This window comes from Lontra canadensis, unplaced genomic scaffold (assembly GCF_010015895.1).
Source record: "Lontra canadensis isolate GAN:19392208 unplaced genomic scaffold, GSC_riverotter_1.0 scaffold7, whole genome shotgun sequence".
Taxonomy (NCBI): domain Eukaryota; kingdom Metazoa; phylum Chordata; class Mammalia; order Carnivora; family Mustelidae; genus Lontra; species Lontra canadensis.
This window is the reverse complement of record NW_022631001.1, coordinates 35,822,597-35,846,734: the sequence shown is the minus strand read 5'-3', so window position 1 is coordinate 35,846,734 and position 24,138 is coordinate 35,822,597. Positions and strand designations below refer to the sequence as shown.

The window sequence follows — 24,138 nt, the reverse complement described above, 5'->3', positions numbered from 1 at the left end:
AAGGGAGAGGAGCAGATGCCAGAGGAAGTAAAACTCTCCGCCCCAATGTCAAGCCGACAGGAAGGCAACAGTCTGCCCTTGAATGAAGATTCCGCTGGACAGATGCCTACTTACCTCTACTTTTTCTACTACTTGCTTCCCAAAGGAGCACACTTTGGTGGAACAGGTGACTGTCATATTTTCAGAACTCTCATACTGACTGGTTACACCGTAAAAAGCCCCGGCATCGTCCTGAATACTGCAGTTTAGGTCGGCCTGTTGGGAAGGAAACGGAGGTTATCCTCTCATGGCCAGAGGCATGGCAATAAGCAGGACCGGGGACCGGAAGGCTGGGAGACCTCTGACCACTTGGGCTGAGTGGAGGGTGGGTGTGGCTCGAGGAGGTGGGGAAGTGACGCTCATCCAGAAACAAGTTCCATGGCCTGCTGGGTCAGTGTTTGAAGAGCTTGCTAACTCCAGCAGTCGCCCTGGCACAAAGGCCAAGCGACACACATCTATTTCAATTTGCTTTCTTGTGTTCAGTGTAGACTAGTACTGTATCCTTGTTATAAAGATCCGTGAGGCCTCTGAGATGTGTGCAGAAAGGAGTGCAGAATGGACTTCACAGTCACTAATCTGCAGATATACTTAAAGATTTTGTTTATTTATTTATTTATTTATTTGAGAGGGTGGGGGAGAATAGTGGAGGGAGGGGGAGAGAATCTCAAGCAGACTCCGAGATAAGCACAGAGCCTGACACTAGGTTCAATCCCAGGACCCTGAGATCACGACCTGAGCCGAAATCAAGAGTCGGACGCTTACCTGACTGGGCCCCCCAGGCACCCTAATCTGTACATATATTTAAAAGAACAGATCTATAGCTGACTGGCCACTTATTAATAGATGTGAAAACAAACTTTATTACAAATTACAGCATCCAGAAGGGAAATGGCTCCTAGAAAAAACTGGTTTATAAAGATGCTAAATAATTACTATTTCCCACTCATTTAAGGTATTTGATGATTACCTACTATGTGAGGTTCATGCTAGACACTATACAGAACTACAGACAGGAGCTGTGCACATAAAACAGCTGTAAGAGACAGAAACAGTACCACATCAAAGGTGCTCAGAGTCCAGACAATGGAAGGCATGACTTTTAGCCAGGGGTATCGCTTATGGGATGGTTATGATGTGCAGAGATGGGTTGAGGAGACACTGGGGGCAGAAGGGACCTCGGGTGCCTCCTTCTGCAAGGACTAAGGCCACTGGGAAAAGTGAGTTTGGAAATGCAGCCAAGACTCGAGTTATGAAGGGCTGAAAAAGGGGTGTGGATCGCATGCTGCAGGAAGTAGGGACCCTTAGAAAGTTCTGGCACAAGGAGGTGATGTGATCGGAGCTGTGTTTCAGGGGCAGACGTCTCAATGTGGTGTAGTGTCCACTGCAGAGGGAGGCTGGGAGGCCACAGCAGTGGCCAGACCACTGATGGATGGTTCCCTCCTCTCCAGTACCTCCTGATCTGCTCTTCCCCACGAGGCACTGGTATGGGGCCGGGGGTCCCAGACTGAGCAAGACCTGGGCCGGTCCTTACTGCCGAAGGCTTGCAATTGAGTGGGGAAGACATCACCATTTGGACGAGCTATCCTGAAAGAGGCACAGAGGGCCACGAGAACCAACCTCAGGGTTCAGGTAGTTTCCAAGGATGAGGCAGCTCAGATCCAAAGGAAGAAGCACTGACCGGGGCAGGTGGATGTGCCCTGAGTGTGCACAAAGGGCACATAACTAGAAACCAGGCCAAGAAAAGGTTGGGATCGAGGGAGCGGGGAGAGAGGGTGGTAGGAGGGTTTGGGTCTTAGATCCTAAAACCAAGGAGCTTTAAGTGCACAGGAGGGACCCAGTGACAGGTTATGGCTGGATCTGCGTTCCTAAGAGGAACTGTGGGCACGGCACGGAGACGACTCTGAAAGAGTGAAAGCACAGGCAAGGGACAGATCAGAAGGTTGACGGTGCAGTCTGGACAAGGACTATGGGGACTGGAGAGGGACGGGGGACCTGCCGCACAATTGTCTGGAACATTCCACCAGCTGATCTTAAAACCTTGCCGTGCACTAGCCACTAGGTAGGCCTGAGTCATCCTAGATGTATCTGTAATAAGGGTCTACATCTGAATTTCCTTCTTGAATTGAGTATCAAGAAAATGTCCCTTTCCCGAGGCAAAACTTCGTATTTTCTGGCTTCAAATAAAAAGAACCATAGGCTTTATATTCCCCCTTTTTCCCTTCATGCCAAGAAATTCAAAGCTAAATTCAGTGCCCAACTACAGTAATTACCTATCCCAAGGTATTTCTAATAGCTACTAACAACCAGTGTAGGGCTCCTTTTACTGGATTATGATCTGCTTTTACTTGTCCTTGTCCACTTTTCTATTGCCCGTAAAGGTAGTAACACTCCCTGACATTCTGCCTTTGGGAATTATATGGAGCACAAATTCTAAATAAATATAAATACCCAGGTGGACATGTTTCTCACATTCAAGGGTTTGAGGTCAGCTCCACGAAGAGCAGAGTAGCAAGCAGTGGTGAGTCCGAGCCTGACTGCGGTCTGCACCTGTGCTCCCTGGGGTCTGCTGAGCCCCAGCCGCCAGGGGAGAAAGTCACCATGGGTCCTCAGCACCCAGGAGCTCTGACCCAGCATCACACCCAACTTTCCAGGGCAGCCGCCACCGGGCATGTACTGGGGGTGGACCTTCAATGGGCGCCCGGGGTGGCGGAGTCAGTGAAGCATCCGACTCGGTTTCAGCTCCGCTGGTGAGCTCAGGGTCATGGCACTGAGCCCTGTGTTAGGCTCTGTGCTCAGCGCTGAGTTTGCTTAAGAGTCTCTCTCTTGTCTCTCTCTGAGCTCCGCCCCACCCTCAGCTCCTCTCTAAGAAATAAATCTTAGAAAAAAAAAGAGAGTAGGCTTTCAAGAACCACTGTTTTGGGGGTGCCTGGGTGGCTCAGTGGGTTAAGCCTCTGCCTTCGGCTCAGGTCATAATCTCAGGGTCCTGGGATCGAGCCCCACATCGGGCTCTCTGCTCAGCGGGGAGCCTGCTTCCCTCTCTCTGCCTGCCTCTCTGCCTACTTGTGATCTCTGTCTGCCAAATAAATCAATAAAATCTTTAAAAAAAGAACCACTTTTTCTGCTTCATTCCACCACCAGCTGGCAACACAGGCTCTGAGAAACAGCTCAGGTACTTTTCAGGAGTGAGATTTATGCTCGTATAATTCCGGTATAGCTTGTGCCAATAAGTTTTTGTTTTTATTTTCTTAAAAAACCAAGAGCACACACGTGGTAAGCAAAAAAAAAAAAAAGGCAAACTGGAAAAGAGTGTACATTTTATTTGTACTCCCAAACTTGCTAACCTCCCTACTGGTGACCCGTGTTAACTGTCTCCCAAGTGCCCTTTAGGAGTTTGTTAGCATTTATACATATAAGCATAACAGATCCCCTCTTTTTTTGCACAAAAAGTACTCTCTGAAACCTTGCTTTAAAATATAATATATAAATATAAATAAATCTCTCTCTCTCTCTCTCTCTATATATATATATAGCTACATCCCAGAACTCATACAGAACTGATATGGAATATCAGTTTTAAAAAGAAAAGCCATTTAAAAACGTAGGCAGCTCCACATTTTAGTGGCTGTATACCCTCCCATGACACAGATGCACCCTCAAATAATTCCTACATGTTCTACTGATGAACATTTTGGTGCTTCTCAACACGGATGCAATAGTGAGTTTAGGTGCAGCAGGAAAGGTACACTAGAAATTCCTTTCCCTTTCTTTCAAACTTAAAAAGTTGCCAGCATTGAAAGGGCTTTAGAAGGCCATAAACAAACAGTGACTATTTAAACAAACTCATTATTTATTTATTTATTTATTTTTTTAATCTTATTTACTTATTTTTAAAGATTTTATTTATTTATTTGACAGAGAGAGCGAGAGAGCCTAAGTAGGCAGAGAGGCAATGGAGGCAGAAGCAGGCTCCCTGCTGAGCAGAGAGCCCGATTTGGGGCTCGATCCCAGGACCCTGAGATCATGACCCGAGCCGAAGTCAGAGGCTTAACCCACTGAGCCACGCAGGTGCCTCTCATTTTTTTTTTTTTTAAGATTTTTATTCATTCATTTGTCAGAGAGAGCGCACGCACACAAGTGGGGGAATGGCAGGCAGAGGGAGAAGCAGGCTCCCCGCTGAGCAAGAAGCCTGATGCAGGACTCGATCCCAAGACCCCAGGATCATGACCTGAGCCAAAGGCAGATGCTTAACCGACTGAGCCACCCAGGTGTCCCTAACAAACTTACTATTTTTGACACAACCAAGTTGTTTTGCAAGCCTGGTAACCAGTCAAAAGCAGTCTGGTGTTTTTGGTGTGAGGGGGGTGGGAAGGAGCATGGGATGAGGGGTCAGCAGGGGAGGCCACAGAACAGGTTATTTCTTTTCAACTAATCCAGCCCCACTTGCATCAGTAATAGAACCAGGAGGGAGGTTTCTTCAGAACGGCGCCTCAGGTCCCTAGGCACAGCGCTTTCTTTTCCACCCTTTGTTCAAATGCTCCATTTTTTACTTTCTTCACTTCGGTGTTACGACCAACGACAACTAACTCAGACACTTAAAATCTGAAGCAAGCATGGAAGTAAACAGACAAAATCATCCAATCTTCTACACAATTGGAAAACGTGAATGAAGTTTAGGAATGGCATTCGCCGTAAAGTGATGTTAGCGCAATCGCTGGAAATGTCCAGCCTCCCACGCTCCCATCCCTCTGGGTTTCCAGGCCTCAGTGACGTGGCCAAAGCAGCTGTCCCATGGCAGTGGCACAGTGTGTAGACACCATGAGACTGGATTCATTTTTAAGACCTTCTTTTCCCTATTCGACAAAATTATGTACAGTAATAACCAGCGCTCTATTTCATGGTTTTGAACTTTAAACACAAAAACTCCCAAAGTGGTAATAGAATGACAGGACTGCAGTAACCTAAGCTCTGTTTTCCCATCTTCCTAATGACGGGGCCACCACGGCAGATCCCCCCATGTACTGTTTAACCGCGGGAAGTTCAGGGGCTGCAGCTCCCGGGATTCCAGGAACAGACCCAAGGCCAAGCCCACGTGTGTTCTTGAAGAGTAACACACATAGTGGCTAAGGAACAGAAGTGTGCTAATCTGAAGCAGATATATGTGCATATATGAAATAAAAATGTTAACTTCAACTGTTCAGGACTCGGGTCAACAAGATCTTTTCTTTTCAGGAGGATTTTGTCAATGGCATTGTCTAGAACTGTGGGCCTGTGGTGATAATAAAAATGAGAATGATTTTTAGATGGCTTTGCTGTCCAAACTTTTCTAAGAACCATGGACGTCCTTACTGCCTGCACCGGGCAGACCATCGCCACCGTCTTACCTTCAGTTCACTACTGTCCCTTAGAATTCCCCAAATCATTTTCATTAGTCTTAAATGGGAATGGATGACCTGTGGTTTTAATGACAGGAAGTATCAAAAATGAAGCGATGAGGGGTGCCTGGGTGGCTCAGTGGGTTAAGCCTCTGCTTTCAGCTCAGGTCATGGTCTCAGGTCCTGGGATCGAGCCACGCACCAGGCTCTCTGCTCAGCAGGGAGGCTGCTCTCCCCGCCCCCCTGCCTACTTGTGATCTCTGTCAAATAAATAAATCTTTTTTAAAAAATGAAGCAATTAAAATGTACACATTACGAGCACCTGCTCAGAAATTAGCGCAACAAATGATGAGTTCTGAAGTTATGGAAGTTAATTTTCTTTTATGTTAAATTATATGACATGCGTTTAGAGAAATGCACAGCCCGTAAGTTTGCAATTCGATTAATATTCATAAAGTGAACACACCCATGTAACCAGCGCCCAGATGACAAAAAAGAAGAGAAGCCCTCCCACCTAGGCTCTCTTCCCGTTTGGTCACCCCCATACCTCCCTGGGGTGATCCTGAGGCTAAACATTGTACGTTAGTTCTGTCCAGTGTTTTGAACGTAAAATCAATGGAATCACGGAGTATGGACTCCTTTGTCTTTGGTTTCACATGCTCAGCGTTGTAGCGTGAAGATTTGCCTACGCTGCTGTAAGTAGGTCCTTCACCCGTTACGGAAGAGTGTTCCACTCACTGACTTAAGAATACCAGGATCTATGCATTCTACTACCGATGGGCACTAGGGATGTATCCAAATCAGACCAATCATGAAGAATGCTACTCTGTAGGGGCTCCTGGGTGGCTCAGTCGGTTGAGCGTCTGACTCTTGGTTTTGGCTCAGGTCATGATCTCAAGATCGTGAGATCAAGCCCTGTATTAGGCTCCACGCTGGGGGCGGAGGTTGCTTCCAATCTCCCCCCTCCCTTTGCCCCCACCCCCAAAAGAGTGCCATTCCGTACGTCCTTGCATTGACTTCTGATACACATGTGTATGCAGTTCTGCTGGGTGTTCCCCGGAGTGGAAGGGCTGGTGCATGAAGACCATGCACATTTTAGCTCCCATTTTGATAAGACGAACAGAGAGTTCTTGCATTATCTTATTTTCTTAACAGTTGAGAAACTTTAATTATTAGTATAAATTTAACAGGTTAGTTTTTAAAAAGGCTTCTCAACGGACAGTAAATAACCAATTTGCTACTACAACTGCTTGGAAATTACTCTTGAACAGGGAAAAAAAATCATGTGGCCATCCAACCGTATCACAGCTGTTCTCCGGGAATTTTCTAGGAGGAGGTATTGATGGGAAAGATCTGTCAGCTGAGGATGTTACGATCATCCCAGAAAGAAATGCATTCTCTGAGCTCCCATGGAGCAAAGGTAATATGAAAGGAAGAACTGCCAGCGCTGACTCAACAACAAAGGAGGCAAACTCTGTGATGAGCCTGAGATTTGCACCGAGTTCATTACCCCCACTCTGGACTCATTTCCCCCCACTGAAAACTCAGGACAAACCTCTTTCATATAGTTCTGAAGGCAAGAAAGTAAGAAGGAATGTACTGGTATCAGAGATACAAACTATTTCTTCCTCATCAGCTTTTATCTGACCACAGGCTAGTTTCTAAAAGTAAATTAATATAAAAATCCAAGAGACAGCAAAACCCAGCAAACTTATCTTCCCAACAAGTCCCAAATTCAAACCGTATCCTGTCCTTTCCTTTGGGGACCAGACAGCCTAAAATGGTAATGGGCCAGGCTCTGAAGTGTTAAACACACACACGCACACACACACACACACGCAAACGTGGCTGGGGACGGGGAGTCCAAACAGTCCCCTCCAAGCAGTCTTGGCCCATTCTGCCTTAGAACAAAGACCCTATATATGGACTGGGTTTAGAAGCCAGCTCGTTCTACTACCTACTACCAGATGCAGGAATCCTTTCTATACAGCATACTGACTTGTGCTGCCTTCAGGCTAAGTATCTTTAGATACAGGAAAACCACGGCTTTAAGAAACTACTATGTGCCAGGCAGACGTGTTAAGCTCCTTCTCCTGTCGTATTAGTTTTCTATCGACTGCTTTAACGAAGGACCACAAATTAAGTGACTTAAAAACAACACAAACTGATGATCTTACACCTGGTGCGGGAGAGGCTTTGACACTGGTCTGCCCAGGTTGAGGTCAGGGTCCTGGGAGTGCTGTGAGACTCTCTGGAAGCTTGGTGGGGTGGGGGGTCTGGAGGTCACACACATTCCTTCTCTCTGGGCCCCTTCCCCCATTTTCAAAGCCTGTAACACGAGGCTGGGTCCTTCTCTGGCTGTCCATTGTCTTCTCTCCCGGGCCCCTATGCAACGTGGCATAGTCAGAGATCTGGCGGCCAAGATCGTGGTTGGGACTCTGTTACCACACCCCTCAAGTTGCAACTGGCTTCCCCTGTAATTTGCACCTAGAGCTCTGCCTTCTGGAATCACACAGACCCCAGTATACCTCTGTTGGACAACTCGCAATTTTCATTCATTTCCCCCTTACTCTTACCTGTCCTCTTCCCTTTCTCACCAACAAGGATTCAAGTTCTACATTTCTCTTGACTAAACCCCATCCTGATTTCAGACCTCCCTTCTAGCTAGGCCGGGTATTTGTGTATTCTGACTTTTCGTCTGTCCTTATTGTCTCCCAGTCCTTTGACCGACCACACGGACAGGAGTGAGTTCCTAGAATCTCTCTTTCTCTTTATGTACAGATGAGACCTGTTTCGAGAAGCCACCAGGATGATGGGAAGAGATCACACACAGGAGACACAGTGCTAGCTGGGAACAATGCTGACAGCTGCTCCTAGTAACGGGGTGATTTAAAACGCACCCCAGGATACGAAAAGAGCCCCGAGTCACATGGACAGAGGTGTGACCCCATAAGATTGGTGGTTCATAATCAACAAAAACAGTGTCCGCAGAGCCCATCCAAGCCTCAGTCCACAAGGATCAAGGTGTGCAAACAGCTACAAGGGCGGCTTATTCCAAAGAACAAAATCAGCACTTTTCCTCATCTGTGAGTTTATTATGATCAGTCTTAAGTTTTGTGTATAACTTTTCCAACTAGCAAAAATTACCATCTTTCCCACAAAGAGATGATTAGAGAGGTTACAGAATTCTTTCTGGAAATTAAAAAAAGGCAATCGTTAATACATGTGTGTTGAATCAATTAAAGGCTTCAGGGTCTACTTGTGGGCAAGTCCTGGAAAGCAATACAAGGTCAAAGTAGAAGCGGTCCCAGTGCCAGGCAGAGAAAGAGGACTGCATCAGACAGCAAAGAACCAAGAACAACAACAAGAAAAAGAAACATCAGTTCTTCCCAAAACTTTCCCTCGATCTTCCTTGTCTCACACTCATTAAATGCAGCGAAAACATGTAAGTGACCAGGAAAGACTCTGGATCCGTTTTTCCTCTATTACCTCTCATTCCATTGGCCCGTTTATTCCTGTGTCTGTTCCACTGCTTAATTTTGCGTTTCTGGAATTTGAAATAAAAAAGCAATATACTTTAAAGAAATGATCCTTCCCATTTCATGGGTGAGGAAAAATGAGGCCGAGCCCTGTTAAGCAGGATGCAGAGTCCTCAGAGGGGAGGTCGGCCAGGGGGGTGGTTCCTGCAGAGGCCCAGAGCTCTGGAAACCGGGCTCCAGGAGGCTGAAGGACCCCGCCAGGAGCGCTCCAGCTGCCAAGCCAAGAACTCAAGTGCGCGGCTCACGCAGAATCAGTGCTGGGCTGTTGACAGACACTCTGCCACAGGCTTCCGAGGGAGAAAGCCTGCTAGCCTGGAGAGTCAGCAGATAACCCCACAGGGAGAGGAGAAGGTAGGCAGGGGGCACCGAGTTGGGGAAAGAGGAGGCAGCTGGACACTCCCTTCCCACGCAGGCCTCCCTCCACCCCGAGGGCTTGGAGGAGCTGGGTGGGAATGGCTTGGCTGCAGAAATGAAAACATCAAGAGGACTGTCCCATACAAAAGACAGTCTAATAGGCACTGATGGATGCAAGGAGACGCTGGCATTTTCAAACCACCACTTTGAACCTCTCCTCTTCATCCTCTCTGAGCTATGATCAAAGGACCAAGATTTCAAATTGTGAAGCAATTTTTTCCAATGGCAGCATCTGGCTCCTTGGCAGGCGGCACTGGGAGCTGGGCCCTGTTGTGGGCGGCCGTCCAGGCCTGCCACATGGCTAGGCTCGGCCAGGCAGGGCACCACGTGGGCCTGCAGCTGCTCCCGCAGGCTCCAAAGGACAATCGCTCCGCACTGGGCAGTAAGCCGGCGGGCAGACGTAGCCCGGGAGGCAGTGCTTGGGGGTGGGGGTGGGGGGCTGGAGGACTCTGGCTGTTCCAAACCTTCCGGCCGGGACTCATTTGCATGCATCTCCCCCTGCCCCCGGCCCAGACACCTGAAGCCAGCCCCCCTGGCATCAGACGACTGGGGTGAGGGGTTTCGCTGGATGACCATGGGACAACTCAACAAGGCAATCTGCACTGGGGAAGAGTGAGGAAGCAAGTCCTTGAATGCGTTCACTTCCGACCATTGTGCCCTTGCCCAGCACAACGGGACAGCAGCTGGAGGGCTCTTGCCACAGCTGTTTTAAATAAGAATGGGAATAAACTCAGCCTCGCTCTTCAAGTTACTTTCCACTAATTATGGCACATATTTACATCTGCAAAACAGAAGATTAAAAAAAAAAAACACCAAGAGCCCCTTTATTGTGCAGATTGGCACCCCTATTTGAATTTCATAAACATTTAGTACTTCAAAGAATCTTAAAAGCTTGCTTTAATGACAATATGCACTGCCTGAAAGGCGGGCTGTTTGCATTGCAAATTCCTATGAATACCGGCATTCGTTTAAAAAAAAATTCAATTAATATCACCCACACAACTTCAGGTAACTGCCACTGGTGACGTCACACGGTAGCTGGGAAGAAAGAGCCAAGGTCTCAGCCCCCAAGTACAAAGCAGCTGCTGCACAGGGCAGTTCTTGCCAATGGGGGCTCCCAGCTGAGCTGGCCCTGCACACATCACTTCATCAGGTGTTCCCACCCCCGCCAGACCCCACCCTTTCTGAGTCGGAAACAGGACCTTTCTCTGGTCTGGAGTTCTTGTGCAAAAGTCCTACGTAGAATGACAACAGATCAGTTAACAGGTGTAGAGTTACCAGATAAAATTCCGGCCACCCAGCGACATTTGATTTTTAGATAAACAACAAACTTTTTTTTATTATCTGTGTATCCCAAAGACAGCATGGGACATGTGTGCACTAAAAAAGTGTATGTTGTTTGCCTGAAATTCAAATGGAACTGGGTGGCCTGTATTTTTATTTGCTCAATCTGGCACCTCTACCAACAAATCATGTTTAGCAAAAAGAGTAACAAAACTTGGGACCTACTCTCAAATCTCTATAAGAGATTTGTGCAAAAACTTGAAGAAGACATTTTCTGTGCAGGATAGTTGAAGAAAAAATGAAGTTGCCAAATAATACCCAGAGCATGGTGCGCAGAACAAAGGCAAAAGAAAAAAAAAATCAAATTTCCCTATAACTTACAGCCCATTGACAAGTCCTTGAGACAAGGAAAGTGATCTTCCTCTAGAAACTTAACTGCCTCAATGTTAATACTTTGCTAAGAGCAAAAGGCATCTTAACTTTCTCCCAAACTCCAGGATCCTGTAAATTTACTTCATAACACGTAAAAATTCCTTTGGGAACTTCCTTTATCTCTACCCTCTTTCCCCACCCCCAAAATATATGTTAGCAATCATCCTCCAAGCATTCGGCCCAGGGATATACATCTGGAGGGTCTGGTGACTAAGGTTTTATTAGACAGTAAGAAATGACCTTTTCCTAACAACAGCTAACCCCTCTAGGACCTGGAAACCTTCTAAAATTCCTTAGAGACTTTCCCTATCCCTAACCCCTCCCAAGTTGAAAGTATTTAATAGGTCACCCCCTCAAAACCCCAATGCAACCTTTTGTGATCATGGGTCCCATCTCCATGCTTTAACAAAACCACCCTACTTGGGGCTCCTGGGTGGCTCAGCTGATGTCCGACTCTTGATTTTAGGTCAGGTCAGGATTGCAGGGCTGTGGGATCAAGCCCCACATCAGCTTTATGCTCAGCAAGGGGTCTGTTTGAGATTCTCTCTGCCTCTGCCCCTCCCCCTGCCTGTGCACCTGCACACCCAGACATGTGCTCTCTCAAATAAATAAAATCTTTTTTAAAAACCCACTCTGTTTGCACCCAAGACGTCTCAAGAATTCTTTCTTGGCTGTTCCCTCCAAACCCCAACATTTTCACATCGGGGCTTAACTCTGTTTAGTAAAATCAAATGATGTACCATGTTTGCAGATGCACGTAAGAAGTCCAGAAGGATACATGGCTGTAGGAAAATCTCCCTTTTCCTCCTACGGTCTTTTGATCTCCTTGGACTATTTGTAATAAACTTACATTGCTTTTGTAAATGTAAAAAGAAAATTAAAATGGGGTGGGTGGGGAGGATGTACTTTTGGCTCTCCACCTGCACAGGGAGGAGGGATTTCATATATCACCAAGGGCCTAGGTCTACTTTTAGACAATTGACCAAGACCCCCAAGGGGTTTATGACTATGTCCAGATAATCCACTTATTCCCTGCAAAACTGGGTCTGGACATAAGAACCACCCAAATAGTGCTACCTTGTTTCTTTCCTTCTGCGGCTTTCTTGAGGTATGGTTACAGAGAAGCTAATCATGCCGCCATCAAAGGGCAAATAATGGGGAGTACAAATGCCTCATCATGTGTTTGCTTGCCCCTGGACCTCTGGTTAGCAAGGACAGTGGCTTAGCATCTCAGCCTGTAACCACGGCAGGGAGCAAAGTTAAACATCTCTAGGCAGGAAAAGACAGAACCCTGACCTGGGCTTTGTTAGCAACCACTGAGCCAAATGACCCAGGACAGAAAGCATTAGAGGAACAGCTGTCAGATGGAGTCTCCTCCCAAGAGGTTCAGGGAACTTCCAATTTACATTCCGCCTAGATATGTGTAAGCGTTCAAGTTAAAAAAAAAACTCCCACTTACTAGGCTGTCCTATTCTGCCTTTTGTCTTCAGCTGGATTCAGTAAGTCTTTTAAATAAAGTGATGGCCATGGAGATCAATGTTTCTACCTCAACTGGTATCATTCTCCAAGTTCTGTAAAGCCCAGTGGCCATGGGGACCTTCCAGTGCCTCCCAGTATTATTCCTTGTCTCTGGACAAATGTCTACTTCCCTTGAACTCCTTCCTACTCCCCTTCCACTGACCAAATTCTTTCAAAAGTCTGCTCAAATGCCAGGTCTTTGTAAGGCCTTCTGGAATGTTCTAAAGCCAAACGGGTTCCTTCTACCTCTGGGCTCCCCACCTTTCCGTCAGCGCTCCTATTCCACGGTGCTGTCACTTAACCTGCCTGTGCGTCTGCCATCCCATACCAGACCCTAAGGTGTGCCTTTTACTTGGGTCTATTTTCCCAGCTCTGGCTCTCTAGGATCAAAGCAGAGTTCACTGAATGTTGACTGAATGACTCACTAATGACGTGTATGCTTCTCACTAACTCAAATGACCAACTATTTCTATAAGAACCTAATGAACTCCAGAGACAGCCTGGAAAAGCTTGAGTGTGAATCAAGGGGTCCCCCTGGCTTCAGTACATCCCTTCAGAAGCATCACTCAATCAGCTACCAGACGCTTCCTCTATCAGCATGCACTGTCCAAGCCGGCTCCCTGGCAGGTATGTCCCGGCACCTGATGTACAGCAATTTCTCCAGCTGAACGGAATAAAACAAGATGACTTTTCAGCCAACAGACTTTTTGAAAAGAACTGTGAAAAAAATCTGCTATGTACGCCACACTGCCGGATACACAAAAGCTACAGATGGGATCCCTGCTCCCTGGGGTAGGCCGACAAAGAAGTTTAGGAGGCAGGGCTGGGAAAACAGGAAGGAAGCAGTAATAGACAGCCGTCAAAGCAGAAAATGCTAACAAGCTTTAGATTATTTTTCTTATGAAATCAAACCAAAATGGATGCATGTGCAGGTTTACTGACTCTCCCCGCCCACAGCCCCCCTACCCTCTACCCAATGTATCAGAACCTGCCTGTAAGAGAGGGTTTTTAAAAAGCAGACCATGGGTGAAGATGCTCATACAACCCAGAATACTTACTATGTATTAGCCTCAGAAATACCTCTGAACACAGTGGTTTGACTGGCTAATTTTCCTTCCACCTGTCTCATGCCACCGCTCATTACCGGTCTTGGAATTTCAGGACTTAATGCTATTTTGAGATGAGACCAAACTACAGAGACGAGGAAGGTTTGTTGAACTGAAAGGCCCTTTCCCTGCTGATAGCAGTTTAAGACATGCAGAGCCAACTGTTCCATTTTGCAGACTTCCTTTTCCATGAATAGCAATGGGTGGGTTTAGTTCCAAATGATAGACTCAAGTCTACAAGTCCAATCAAAATCATGTGAATCCAATTAGACACAGGCTGCCGCTCTGGAGGGGGCCATTCTGGTGGCTTCCATGTGCACCCAGTGTCTCCTTATATAATGCCCAGTTGTTTTATTTATAGTGCCTGTCATTTTGTCCAACAAATGTGATTTTATCAAGATAAAAGATCTTCTAAAGGCTGCCTTCTATCCAGGTAACTCCCCTTCCCTCTCTCTGTTTTATTAAATCTTCTCATACCTACTCTGGTTAGTAAAATTAACCTTTCTTTTTTTTCCCCCAGAAAAACAGATTAAGAAAGTTGAACGATATAAATATATTTACCATTAATTGGTAAATAGGCTGAATGATCATTAATTCAAAGAATTTTAAACTATTTTTTTTTTTTAAGATTTTATTTATTTGACAGACAGAGATCACAAGTAGGCAGAGAGGCAGGCAGAGAGAGAGGAAGGGAAGCAGGCTCCCCGCTGAGCTGAGAGCCCGATGCGGGGCTCAATCCCAGGACCCTGGGGCCATGACCTGAGCCGAAGGCAGAGGCTTTAACCCACTGAGCCACCCAGGCACCCCTAATTCAAAGAAACTTTATGAATGACCACAGGGTAACATCAAAAACCCTGTTTTCTAAAAATATCACTACTGTAATAGTAACTTGAGAAAAAAAAGGAAACATTATATAAATGTGTTTAAAATTTTTCTTTAACCACAGGAGCCATATCCATGCAATTTCATTTTCATATTACTTACTATTCCAATCAAGGTTTAAGACTAAATCTTCATCCTATAATTATTCTTCTAAATCGCTTTTGGCTATGAGGTTATAAGTAACACGTGGTTTCCTTTGAAGCAGCATCCCCAAGCTCGACACTTTTGAACACCCTAGTAGGACAGAGAGTAGAATTTTGAGGCCCCTTCAAAAATATTAGCTTCACTGTGTTTCTTATTTGGTTAAACCCATAATTCTGTTCATTTCCTCCAGTAAACCATATGTAGCTGGAAATGAGCTTCTTTTAAAGGCAGCTGCAGTGGGACTTGGGTTTCTGTCCTTCAGGATTCGTGAAGGAATCACACTCACACCTGGTCTAGCTTTGGGAATTCCATGGCCAATTTCAAGACAGTTGGCATTTTATCTTGAATTAGCTGCTTCATCCACCATACCACTAGCAACCCATCTGCAGGAGTCTCAGTGCTGAAATGGAGCATGAGTCTGCCCGTGTGCGGGTGGACTTCTTCTGTTCCTAAGGCCTCCGGAGCACCTGACTGATCACTGTTTCATAAGGGAAGAAAGGAAGTCTGGTTTTCTGACAGTGCAAGGGTCTGCCTCATTTATCACAAATCTGGTTCCACACTCCTCCTGGATCATAACTTCAATGCTAGGGGCCAGGTGGCTCAGTCGGTTAAGCATCTGTCTGCCTTCACCTCAAGTCAGAATCTCAGGGTCCTGGGATCCAGCCCCATATCAGGCTGACTGCTCAGTGGGGAGTCTGCTTCTCCCTCTGCCATTCCCCCTGCTTGTGCTCTCTCTGTTAAATAAATAAATAAAATTTTAAATAAAAATAAGTTCAATGCTAGCATCAAACTATGATTTTTCTGAGATGTTTTAGGTAGGGATTCAAATTTAAGCTAAAACGCGCACTCGTCCTCTATAGTACTAGGAGTGTACTATAGAGGACGAGTGCGCGTTTTAGCTTAAATAAATTTTAGCTTAAATTAAATAACATGACTCAACTACGGCGATGGGGGTGCTGGTGAAGATGCCTTCAATGCTGGCTCAGGTCCCCAAGGGCAGGAGATGAAAACCCCATCTCTGGAGGGGCAGGTAAGGCACTTAGGGTGTCATCTCTAAGAAGCATCCTCATTTTAGAACTGGTGAGATGGGAACCCGTATAGGTCTTAGAATTGAGGGAGAACAGCACGTTCATCCTCGTTAATAGTTTCTGTAGAGAATGAGGAAGGATTAAAGCCTCTGAGTAGAAAGACAGACAAAGAGGCAAAGTGACAAGAGGAAGTTGTTTTATTTTAAACTGTGCCAGGCCAGCCCGACGCGGATGCCTGCTCTGCCCACCTTAGAAAAGCACATTCTGACGGTCTCAGGATCCCACCTGAGTTTGCTGGAAGGAGCCGTCTCTTCACCACAGCCCCCACACAAATGCGCACCAGAGCATCCCAAGGGGCCCGGACTTCAGCAAGAAACCGGTCTGCTTCCCCTTGGTTACCATCACTGGTTTCCAGCCAGATCAGGTCAGGGGAGGGGGCTGTGCTCCCTGCAGAGGCCACAAGCACATTTCATGGAGAGGGCATGGATTCCCAAGTCCGCCCAGCACTGACGGGCCGTGTGACTTTGTGGAAGTCACTCTTCCCCTCTGTGAGGCTGTTTCTTCCTGCGGAAAGTGGGAATAATCACACGTGCCTCACAAGGATTCAGTAATATCAAGGACGTGATTATGTCTGGCTCAGAAAAGACTCATTAAGCCGCGTTCAACTGCTTTTCAAGAGAGAAGCCCCTTCCCTCCCATTCCCTCAAAATCTTTTCCTCTCTTTGTCATTAAATACGGTATAGGATTAAAATGCACAAGAGTGAATGAAAAGTAGGCAGGAAGGAGGAGAAAGGAAATAAATAGGAGATGGTCATGAAAAGGAAAAGAAAAAGAATAAAAATAGAGAAGGCAAAATGCAAATGAAGTCATGGTACAGTAAGAAGAATCCAGATCCTCCCTTAAAACCACTGACTGCTGCCTACCACTGACACGACCAAACCCGGATCCTTTGGCTTTCCTAATTTTCCCACCCACCCACGCGTTCCATACACGTGAAGACCCTGCAAGGTGCTGCAAATCACCTCAAGGTCTTGAAGGCTCCCAAACTCCCCCGAATGGGCCTCACCTGCCCCTTGTGTCTTGGTGCTCGCGCTGGCCAGCCCCTTACCTACCATGCTCACTCCTATCTCTCCCTACCCGAACACTGGCAGCCATATAGCCAAAGAAGGTGGTTGGTAAGTGACCGTTAACATCTCACTGGTGGCAAGGTAAAATGGTAGAAACCACTTAAGGAAACAGGTTGGCAGTTTCTTAAGTTAAATGGGGAATTACCACGTGACCCAGCAATTCTACTCTTGTGGGAAAAATGCCAAGAAAAATGCTGCAAATGAAACCGTAGGTCCACACACAGACTTGTACACAAAGACTTCAGAGCAGCATTACTTGATCAAAGCCTCAAGTGGACAAACAGTCCACTAGTGAATGGATGAGCAAAACTGTGGTATGTCCGTATGACGGGCTGGTCCTAGGCGAAAGAGAAGAGCTAACCAGTGGCACGCTGTGACATAAATGCCCCTCAAAAGGAATGCAAGGGAAGAAGCCAGGTACAAATAACCACACCCTGAAGAAGTCTATTCACATGAAATATCCAGAAAAGGTCAATCTGTACAGACAGAAAGTAGATTAGTAGTTGTCCGGGACTGGGAGTGGGAACAGGGATTGCTTGCAAACAGGCACAACGGATCTTTTTTGGAATGACACAAATATTCTAAATTTGATTATAGTGATGGTTATACAACTCTATAAATTTTTCTAAAAATCACTGAATTTTTTTTTTTTTAAGATTTTATTTATCTATTTGACAGAGAGAGAGACAGAGAGAGAAGGAACACAAGCAAGGGGAATGGTAAAGGGAGAAGCACGCTTCCTGACACGAGGCTCAATCCCAGGACACCAGGATCCTGCCTGGGCCACCCAGGTGCCCCTAAAATTACTGAATTTTAAGGTGCAAATTTTATGGTTTGCAAATTATGGTTTGCAAGGCTCTTACTAAAAAAAAAAAAGTATCTCACCAGATACATAGCCATCGACAGGGGCCTTTGTGTGTCCCCCATTATTAAGGCATGAGAGAGGATAAGGCTAACAGGGTAGGGGGCACCAACTGGCATCCTTGCCTCTGCCTGTCATTTCCATCTTGGGGCCTGAGTCCGTGGAGGCCAGTTGGGATCCCCCACCCTAAGAACAGCAGAGTGACTGCTACCTGGTGCCAGCATGCCGTTTACCTCGAGATACAGACACTCACTCGGGGTTGCACTTAGTACTTCCTCCACAGCAAACTCCTGACTTGTCTACCCCGACTGAGCCCAGGCTGCACGTGGCTGCTGTTCTGAAAACAGTTTTGGGGAGCAATCCTATGGGCAAAGCAAGAGTCAGCCTGATTTTGACAACCTAGAGACTCCAGGCACTTTGAGACAGAGGGCAAAAGGTGGGGAGGATAAGGATCGGGTGTAGGATCTCTGTTGAAATTTACTAAATTCACACAAAACCAAGAAAATCTGCTAAGCAAATTGCTGATACACAAAATATTTCAAACGAAGTGTCGGACCTGCTTAAGAAACATCCGTTTCTGATATCCAAGGATAGATATTCTAAGTATAATTTATTCTCACTGAGGTATTAGAGGAAGCCAATGAGACTTCAAATTGCCACAAATTATAAACCGAATTCAAATGGCCTTTCCTCATCTAACATTATTGAGACCGAATGTCTTTATAAGGTTAAGTACTGCTTATAATTATACAGAAGGTGTGAAGTCTTCCAACACAATTCATAGAAGTGCTCAATTTTAATCCTGCAAATGTTAATTTAATAAATTTATATCTAATCTCAGAGCAACTGTTTCCAAATGTGGCCCTTTCACACCAGGCATCACACTCTACACATCCTCAATCTAGACCTCATTACTTGGGGACCCATGACCAAAGGGCCCCATCCCTGAAAACATTTATTAAAATCATCCCAAGCCAAATGGGAAATTTTGGCAGCAAAAACAAGACCAACTTTCTAAAGACTTTCCATTCCACTTTATATCCAAATAACATGCCCATTATAAGAAATCTTATTATTAAAAACCAATACCAGGGACACCTGGGTGGCTCAGTTGGTTAAGCAGCTGCCTTCGGCTCAGGTCATGATCCCAGCGTCCTGGGATCAAGTCCCGCATCAGGCTCCTTGCTCGGCGGGGAGCCTGCTTCTCCCTCTGCCTCTGCCTGCCATTCTGTCTGCCTGTGCTCGCTCTCTCTCCCTCTCTCTCTGACAAATAAATAAAATCTTAAAAAAAAAATAAATAAAAACCAGTACCGTTTCATTTGAAAATACTGAAAATAGTTTCTTTTCATCATATCCAACCATTTCTGATTAATTACAATTAACCTGAGTAGAACGGCTTCTTTTTCTATCCTTCACAACAGTGGCTTTCAAACTTTTTCATCTCAGGACCCCTTTCTGCTCTTAAAAATCCACTGAGGACCTCAAAGAGCTTTTGTTTCTGCAGGTTATATCTATCTAGACTTTCTGTATTGGAAATTAAACAGAGAGCATTTTAAACATATTTATTTCCTACTTAAAAAAATAAACTACATCTTCTTTTTTTTTAATTAGACATACCTAGGCTGTCAAAAACAAAAGAAAAATTGGAAGAGTAGTACTGTTCTACCCTTTGGAGATATATTTAATGTGTGCCTTTCAGGAAAACACCTGGATTCTCACACATGCTTCTTAGTGTCATGATGCATTGTTTTGGTTGAAGTACACGAAGATAATCCAGCCTGACATAAATCAGGAGCTAGAAAAGGCAAGAGTATTTTCATAGGCTCTTTAGATAACTGTGGTCATTTTTCTTTGATACTACACTAAGACAAATCGGCTGAGTGTTGGGGCACCTGCATAGCTCAGTCGGTCAAGCATCTGCCTTCGGCTCAGGTCATGATCCCGGGGTCCTGGGATCGAGTCCCGCATCGGGCTCCTTGCTCAGTGGGCGTCTGCTTCTCTCTCTCTCTCTCTCTCTCTCTCTCGCCCTCTGCCTCTCCCCCTGCTCCTGCTCTCTCTCAAATAAATAAATAAAAATCTTTCTAAAAAGTTAGCTGCAGTGTGGAATCTGAAACTGTATCAATGAACTTTACAAATACTATTACATGAAAAACCACAGGTTTATCTTACATAATACCAAAATAATAATAATAATAATAATAACTTTTGTTAATATGGCTGTGGATGCCACTAGAAAAGGCTGTTAAGTATTGAGAAGCTGTCAAGTTCATGGAGGTGGACAGGAGCTTTCCAAAATTCTTATTTTTACTAGAAAGCTGGAATCTTCTCTTAAGAGAAGTCAGTTCCTTTTCGAGAAGGGGTAGGCCAGCAGGCTTAAGGCATTTGTTTGCAATGTCGTCTCTAGGTGCAAGACATATAAAACTTATAAAGGACGTTCTTGGTGTAACTAGTTCTCTCTCTCTCTTTCTTTAAATCGTGTGTGTGCACCCACTGATTAAGCCAAAGTCTCAGGGGTTTCACCCTCAAGCGTGTGTATCGGCAGTTGGCACAGGCCAAATCATGTCTCAGTGTCGTAGTGAAAATTGCTCCGGCCTTCTCAGCCCCTTGCAAGGCTACTGGTGAACTCCCTAGCGGTCCCCAGGCCGTACTTTGAAAACTGCCGTGTTACCACATAATAACTGACCTCCAACCACCATTCAAATCATGAGGGTCAGCACCCAATTTAGAAAGGTATTACTGCTTGTTCAGGTTATCCACATGTATGACGCATCCCAAGAACCTTAATGTAAGTAGAAGGCTAGTTCCACAACCCAAATTCAATACAGAACCATGAAAAATGGAATCTAGTTACCACGTAAGGATACAAGACACTAAACATACTAGATTTACTAGGGAAGTTCTCCAAGAAATTTAAAACATGTATTTTTCCTTAATTTATCCACTTGTTTCCCCATTTGTTGGGGAAGTTGGCTCAGTATTGGAGAAGTGAAGTGTCTTCTGTGGACAGATCCTCCCCACCCTTCCCAGTAGCTGGGGTTCACAGTGTGTGAAGCAGCCAGGAAAGACAGCAGAGGCACTACCACCAAACCTAATCTAATTACAAGGCCCAGGGCCCATTTCAGAGTCTCTGTTTTCTTAGCTGGACCTGAGGCCAATTCCACTTACCACTGTGAGGACCGGAGAAGTGCGTGGAAGTGGAAAGCCTGGGCACGGCCCCTAACCCCCAGCAGGCATTCAGTAAGTGGGAGCCACTCTTATGAGTAGGGTACCCTGGAGGCAGGACGGGTCCAGAGGAGAGCAGGAAACACATCCAAGTGATCATGACCCAGCATGGGAACTGATTAATTATAAAATACACTGGGAGTAAGATGAAAATTGATGGTCTGTGTAAGGGGGGGAAGGTGCCATGATATGGGAGCCACCATCCCAAAGGGGGGAGGAGCTGACCCCAAGGGAGAAAAGAAACAGTAAGAGGTCCATCAGACACACAGAGCAGCTGGGCACAAGGCAGCTGGTGAGGAAAACACTCTGCCACCTGCTCACTTGGGACCTTGAATGCCACGCTCAGGTGTATAAACACTGGAAGAGCTTTTCTTTTTATTTTTCTAGAGACTGAAGCCTTATGAAGGGTCGTTGCTAAAAGGTCCTCTGGTGTCTGGCTGCCTTGGTGTCTTCACCTCCCATACACACAAATCACACTCTCACCTGTGACCTATTGGCTCTCCCCTGGCCTGAGGGTGACTAGTGGAGAAAGAAGAGAAAAGCTCCTCTCAGAGGCCGTGGGACAGCAGCAAGCCCCCGCAGCTGGGGAAATCTGCCCTTGCTGTTTTAAAGCCCAAATAAAGCACATACTGGGTAAAGAAGCCATTTTGTATTCTCTCTACCACTTACAAAATCTGGAAGCGTGAAACCTTATCTCCATCGCAGCCCCAGTCCACCTCAGGTCCTGGGCTCCAGTGGAATTTCTAGGTGGCTTCTCTTAATGGAGTGAGAACAGAAGGAGGGTCTGCCCTGTTTTCCATCACAACCGCAGCCATCTGTGAAGTCTCCAGCCATTGCCTGAGCGAGCCCAGAAGCCCAGAGAGGCCTCCCGTCTCTCCTGCTCTCGGGCAGGGACACCACATTCTGCCTGGGTGTGTCTGGACCCGAGGGGGGACCACAAGGCCAGCCTGGGTACAGCCCCCCAGGTGCAGTCAGCAAACACCCCACAACCAGCCGCGCTGCTCCGCACTCACCTACAGGAGGCGCCCATCTGGACGAAACCCACCGCCACCACAGCAATGTCTTACTCACCCAGAATTTTACGAGGAAGAAGGCATTTTGGGGGCCTTTTCCAAACAGTTCCTTTAAGCCACCCTTCTTTTCAGGAAATTTGTCATAGATCTGACGAATGTCCACTGATTCGAGCAATGGGTCACTGTAAGAGTGGTTGGCATGCCCAATGTGCACGAAGAGGTGTTTGTTGTACTGTAAGAAACCAACAGAAACATTCCCATTACAAACCCTCTGGTCAACCTGGGGCACATCCGTCTTGAGGTGGATGAGGGGCAGCAATCTCGAAATCCCGGACTTACACCTTAAATGCCTACAGTCTGTGCCTTTGAAAAGATGAAGATGTTAAGAAAAACCATTATAGAGTTAAAAGCATCATTGTCTTTTATTGACAGGGGTATCTACTTTGGCTCAAAAAGGATTTTCATAGAGTAGTAAATACAACTGAATTTACCTGACTACCAAACCAAGAAACTCTTCTATTCACCCAGTTTCGCCGGACTCAACTGAAAATGACAGCAAAACTCTTTGGAGCCCAATATTCACAGCTCAGCCCAACAAGGAGTATGTGTGTGGTCAGTCAACGAACATCGTCATCCAGATTGTACTTCTTGCTCCGGCTCGCCCAGCAACAGCACGGGCGCAGTGCTCTGGGCAATGGTAGCCACCTACTTCCTTCAACAGGAGTCAGAGTGCTGATCCTCTCTCTCACCAGTCCCCTTAGTAACCAGTGTAGAGCTCCTGCATAGGGGCTGGTCAGTACATGGCTGTCAGTGCCAAGTTAGGGTCAGGAGAAGAGATCATGGAGAGGATTCAAGGTCACATGGGGCTGTTAATCAGAGAACACAGGTCACTCATTCGCAAACCAACCAACCAATCAACCAAAACCCGGTTAAGTCATATAACTTATGAAAGAGACCCTTTTTTCTCCTTGCTTTGGTATAAAACATGGTTAACTAGACCACAAAGCAGTTATCCAAACCAATGGTTCTCAAGGAACATTTAAAAAATCACGAATCCCTGGGGCCATTCAGACTACAGGGGAATCCTAGAAAATGGGGCCAGGCATCAGTAATTTTTAATGGGCATAAAAGGAATTCCAGTATGCAGCCAGGTTTGAGAACTGCTGGCCTAAACTTTCTACTCCAGACCCTCCATGCCTGCCTGTCAGGCTAAGAAGATTATACCACCAACCTAATGAGACACAAGGACATCTGAGAGTTGTGGGGAGCTCAGAACCCAAAAGGGCTCATGTGAGACATTCCATGTCCCTACTTACCTGGCAGTCCCTATTTGGTTTTCAAGTTTAAGTGGCTATTTCTGCAACTAGAGTCCTTCAGAGTACTAATGTCACTAGAAATGAGAAGTCGCAAGTAAAAGGCGGCTTGCTCAAAGCCGCCTACCAGGAGTGTACTGTGTCCTGGGTAAGAGTTTGGGGTTTGGACACAAACTCTTCATATAAAGAGCTAACGAGAGTTCACAGGTTCAATGAACAGCAGATGATAAATGTTGGCTATTATTATTGCTTTGTAAAACCCCCCTTCTTTCAGCATAGTTAAAAAACATTTCTTGGGCTCCTGGATGCCTCAGTCAGTCGTTAAGTGTCTGCCTTCAGCTCAGGTCATGATCCCAGGGTCCTCGGACTGAGCCCCGCATCAGGCTCCCTGCTCAGTGGGGAGCCTGTTGCTGCTGCTCTCCTGCTCCTGCTCTTTCTCTCTCTCTGGCAAATAAATAAGTGAAAATTTTTTTTTTAAAAAGTTCTTAACTTGGTATAACCCGAAGTTTCCACTCATTGTGGTCACAAAAGCCTCTAGATGTATCCTGAAGAAATGCTGGTTTAAATCCATGACTTGCTACATAGGCACGAGATCTCTGGCCACAGGGCCAATGGGCAGGAGGCTTGAAATCCCATCCAATGTTAGTTGTCCATGGTACCAGACACCCGGGGATGGTGGCCAGAGCCTGGCATCTTCTGGGAGAGGGCTGAGCCCCTCTCCTGCTCAACCATCAGAGTGATATTTCTACCAGAGCTTCAAAATCTCTAAGAGGTATCAGGTGAAATGGAAAAGGGGAACCTGTGAAGCTCTGGCACGGATCCAGCCCCTGCCCAGCTAGCTGC

General features: G+C 46.1%; 1 protein-coding gene across 11 annotated transcripts in view; it reads right to left on the bottom strand.

Annotated features, from left to right (window-relative positions):
- The window catches only part of TEAD1 (TEA domain transcription factor 1), a 253,414-nt gene that overhangs the window by 11,334 nt on the left and 217,942 nt on the right, over positions 1-24,138 (bottom strand). For all 11 annotated transcript variants that reach the window (XM_032853505.1, XM_032853506.1, XM_032853507.1 and 8 more), the window contains 2 exons: positions 22,041-22,214; positions 115-255 (listed from right to left, as the gene is read on the bottom strand). In XM_032853505.1, coding sequence (XP_032709396.1) covers positions 115-255; positions 22,041-22,214 — 315 coding nt within the window. The remainder of the gene's footprint in view (positions 1-114; positions 256-22,040; positions 22,215-24,138) is intronic.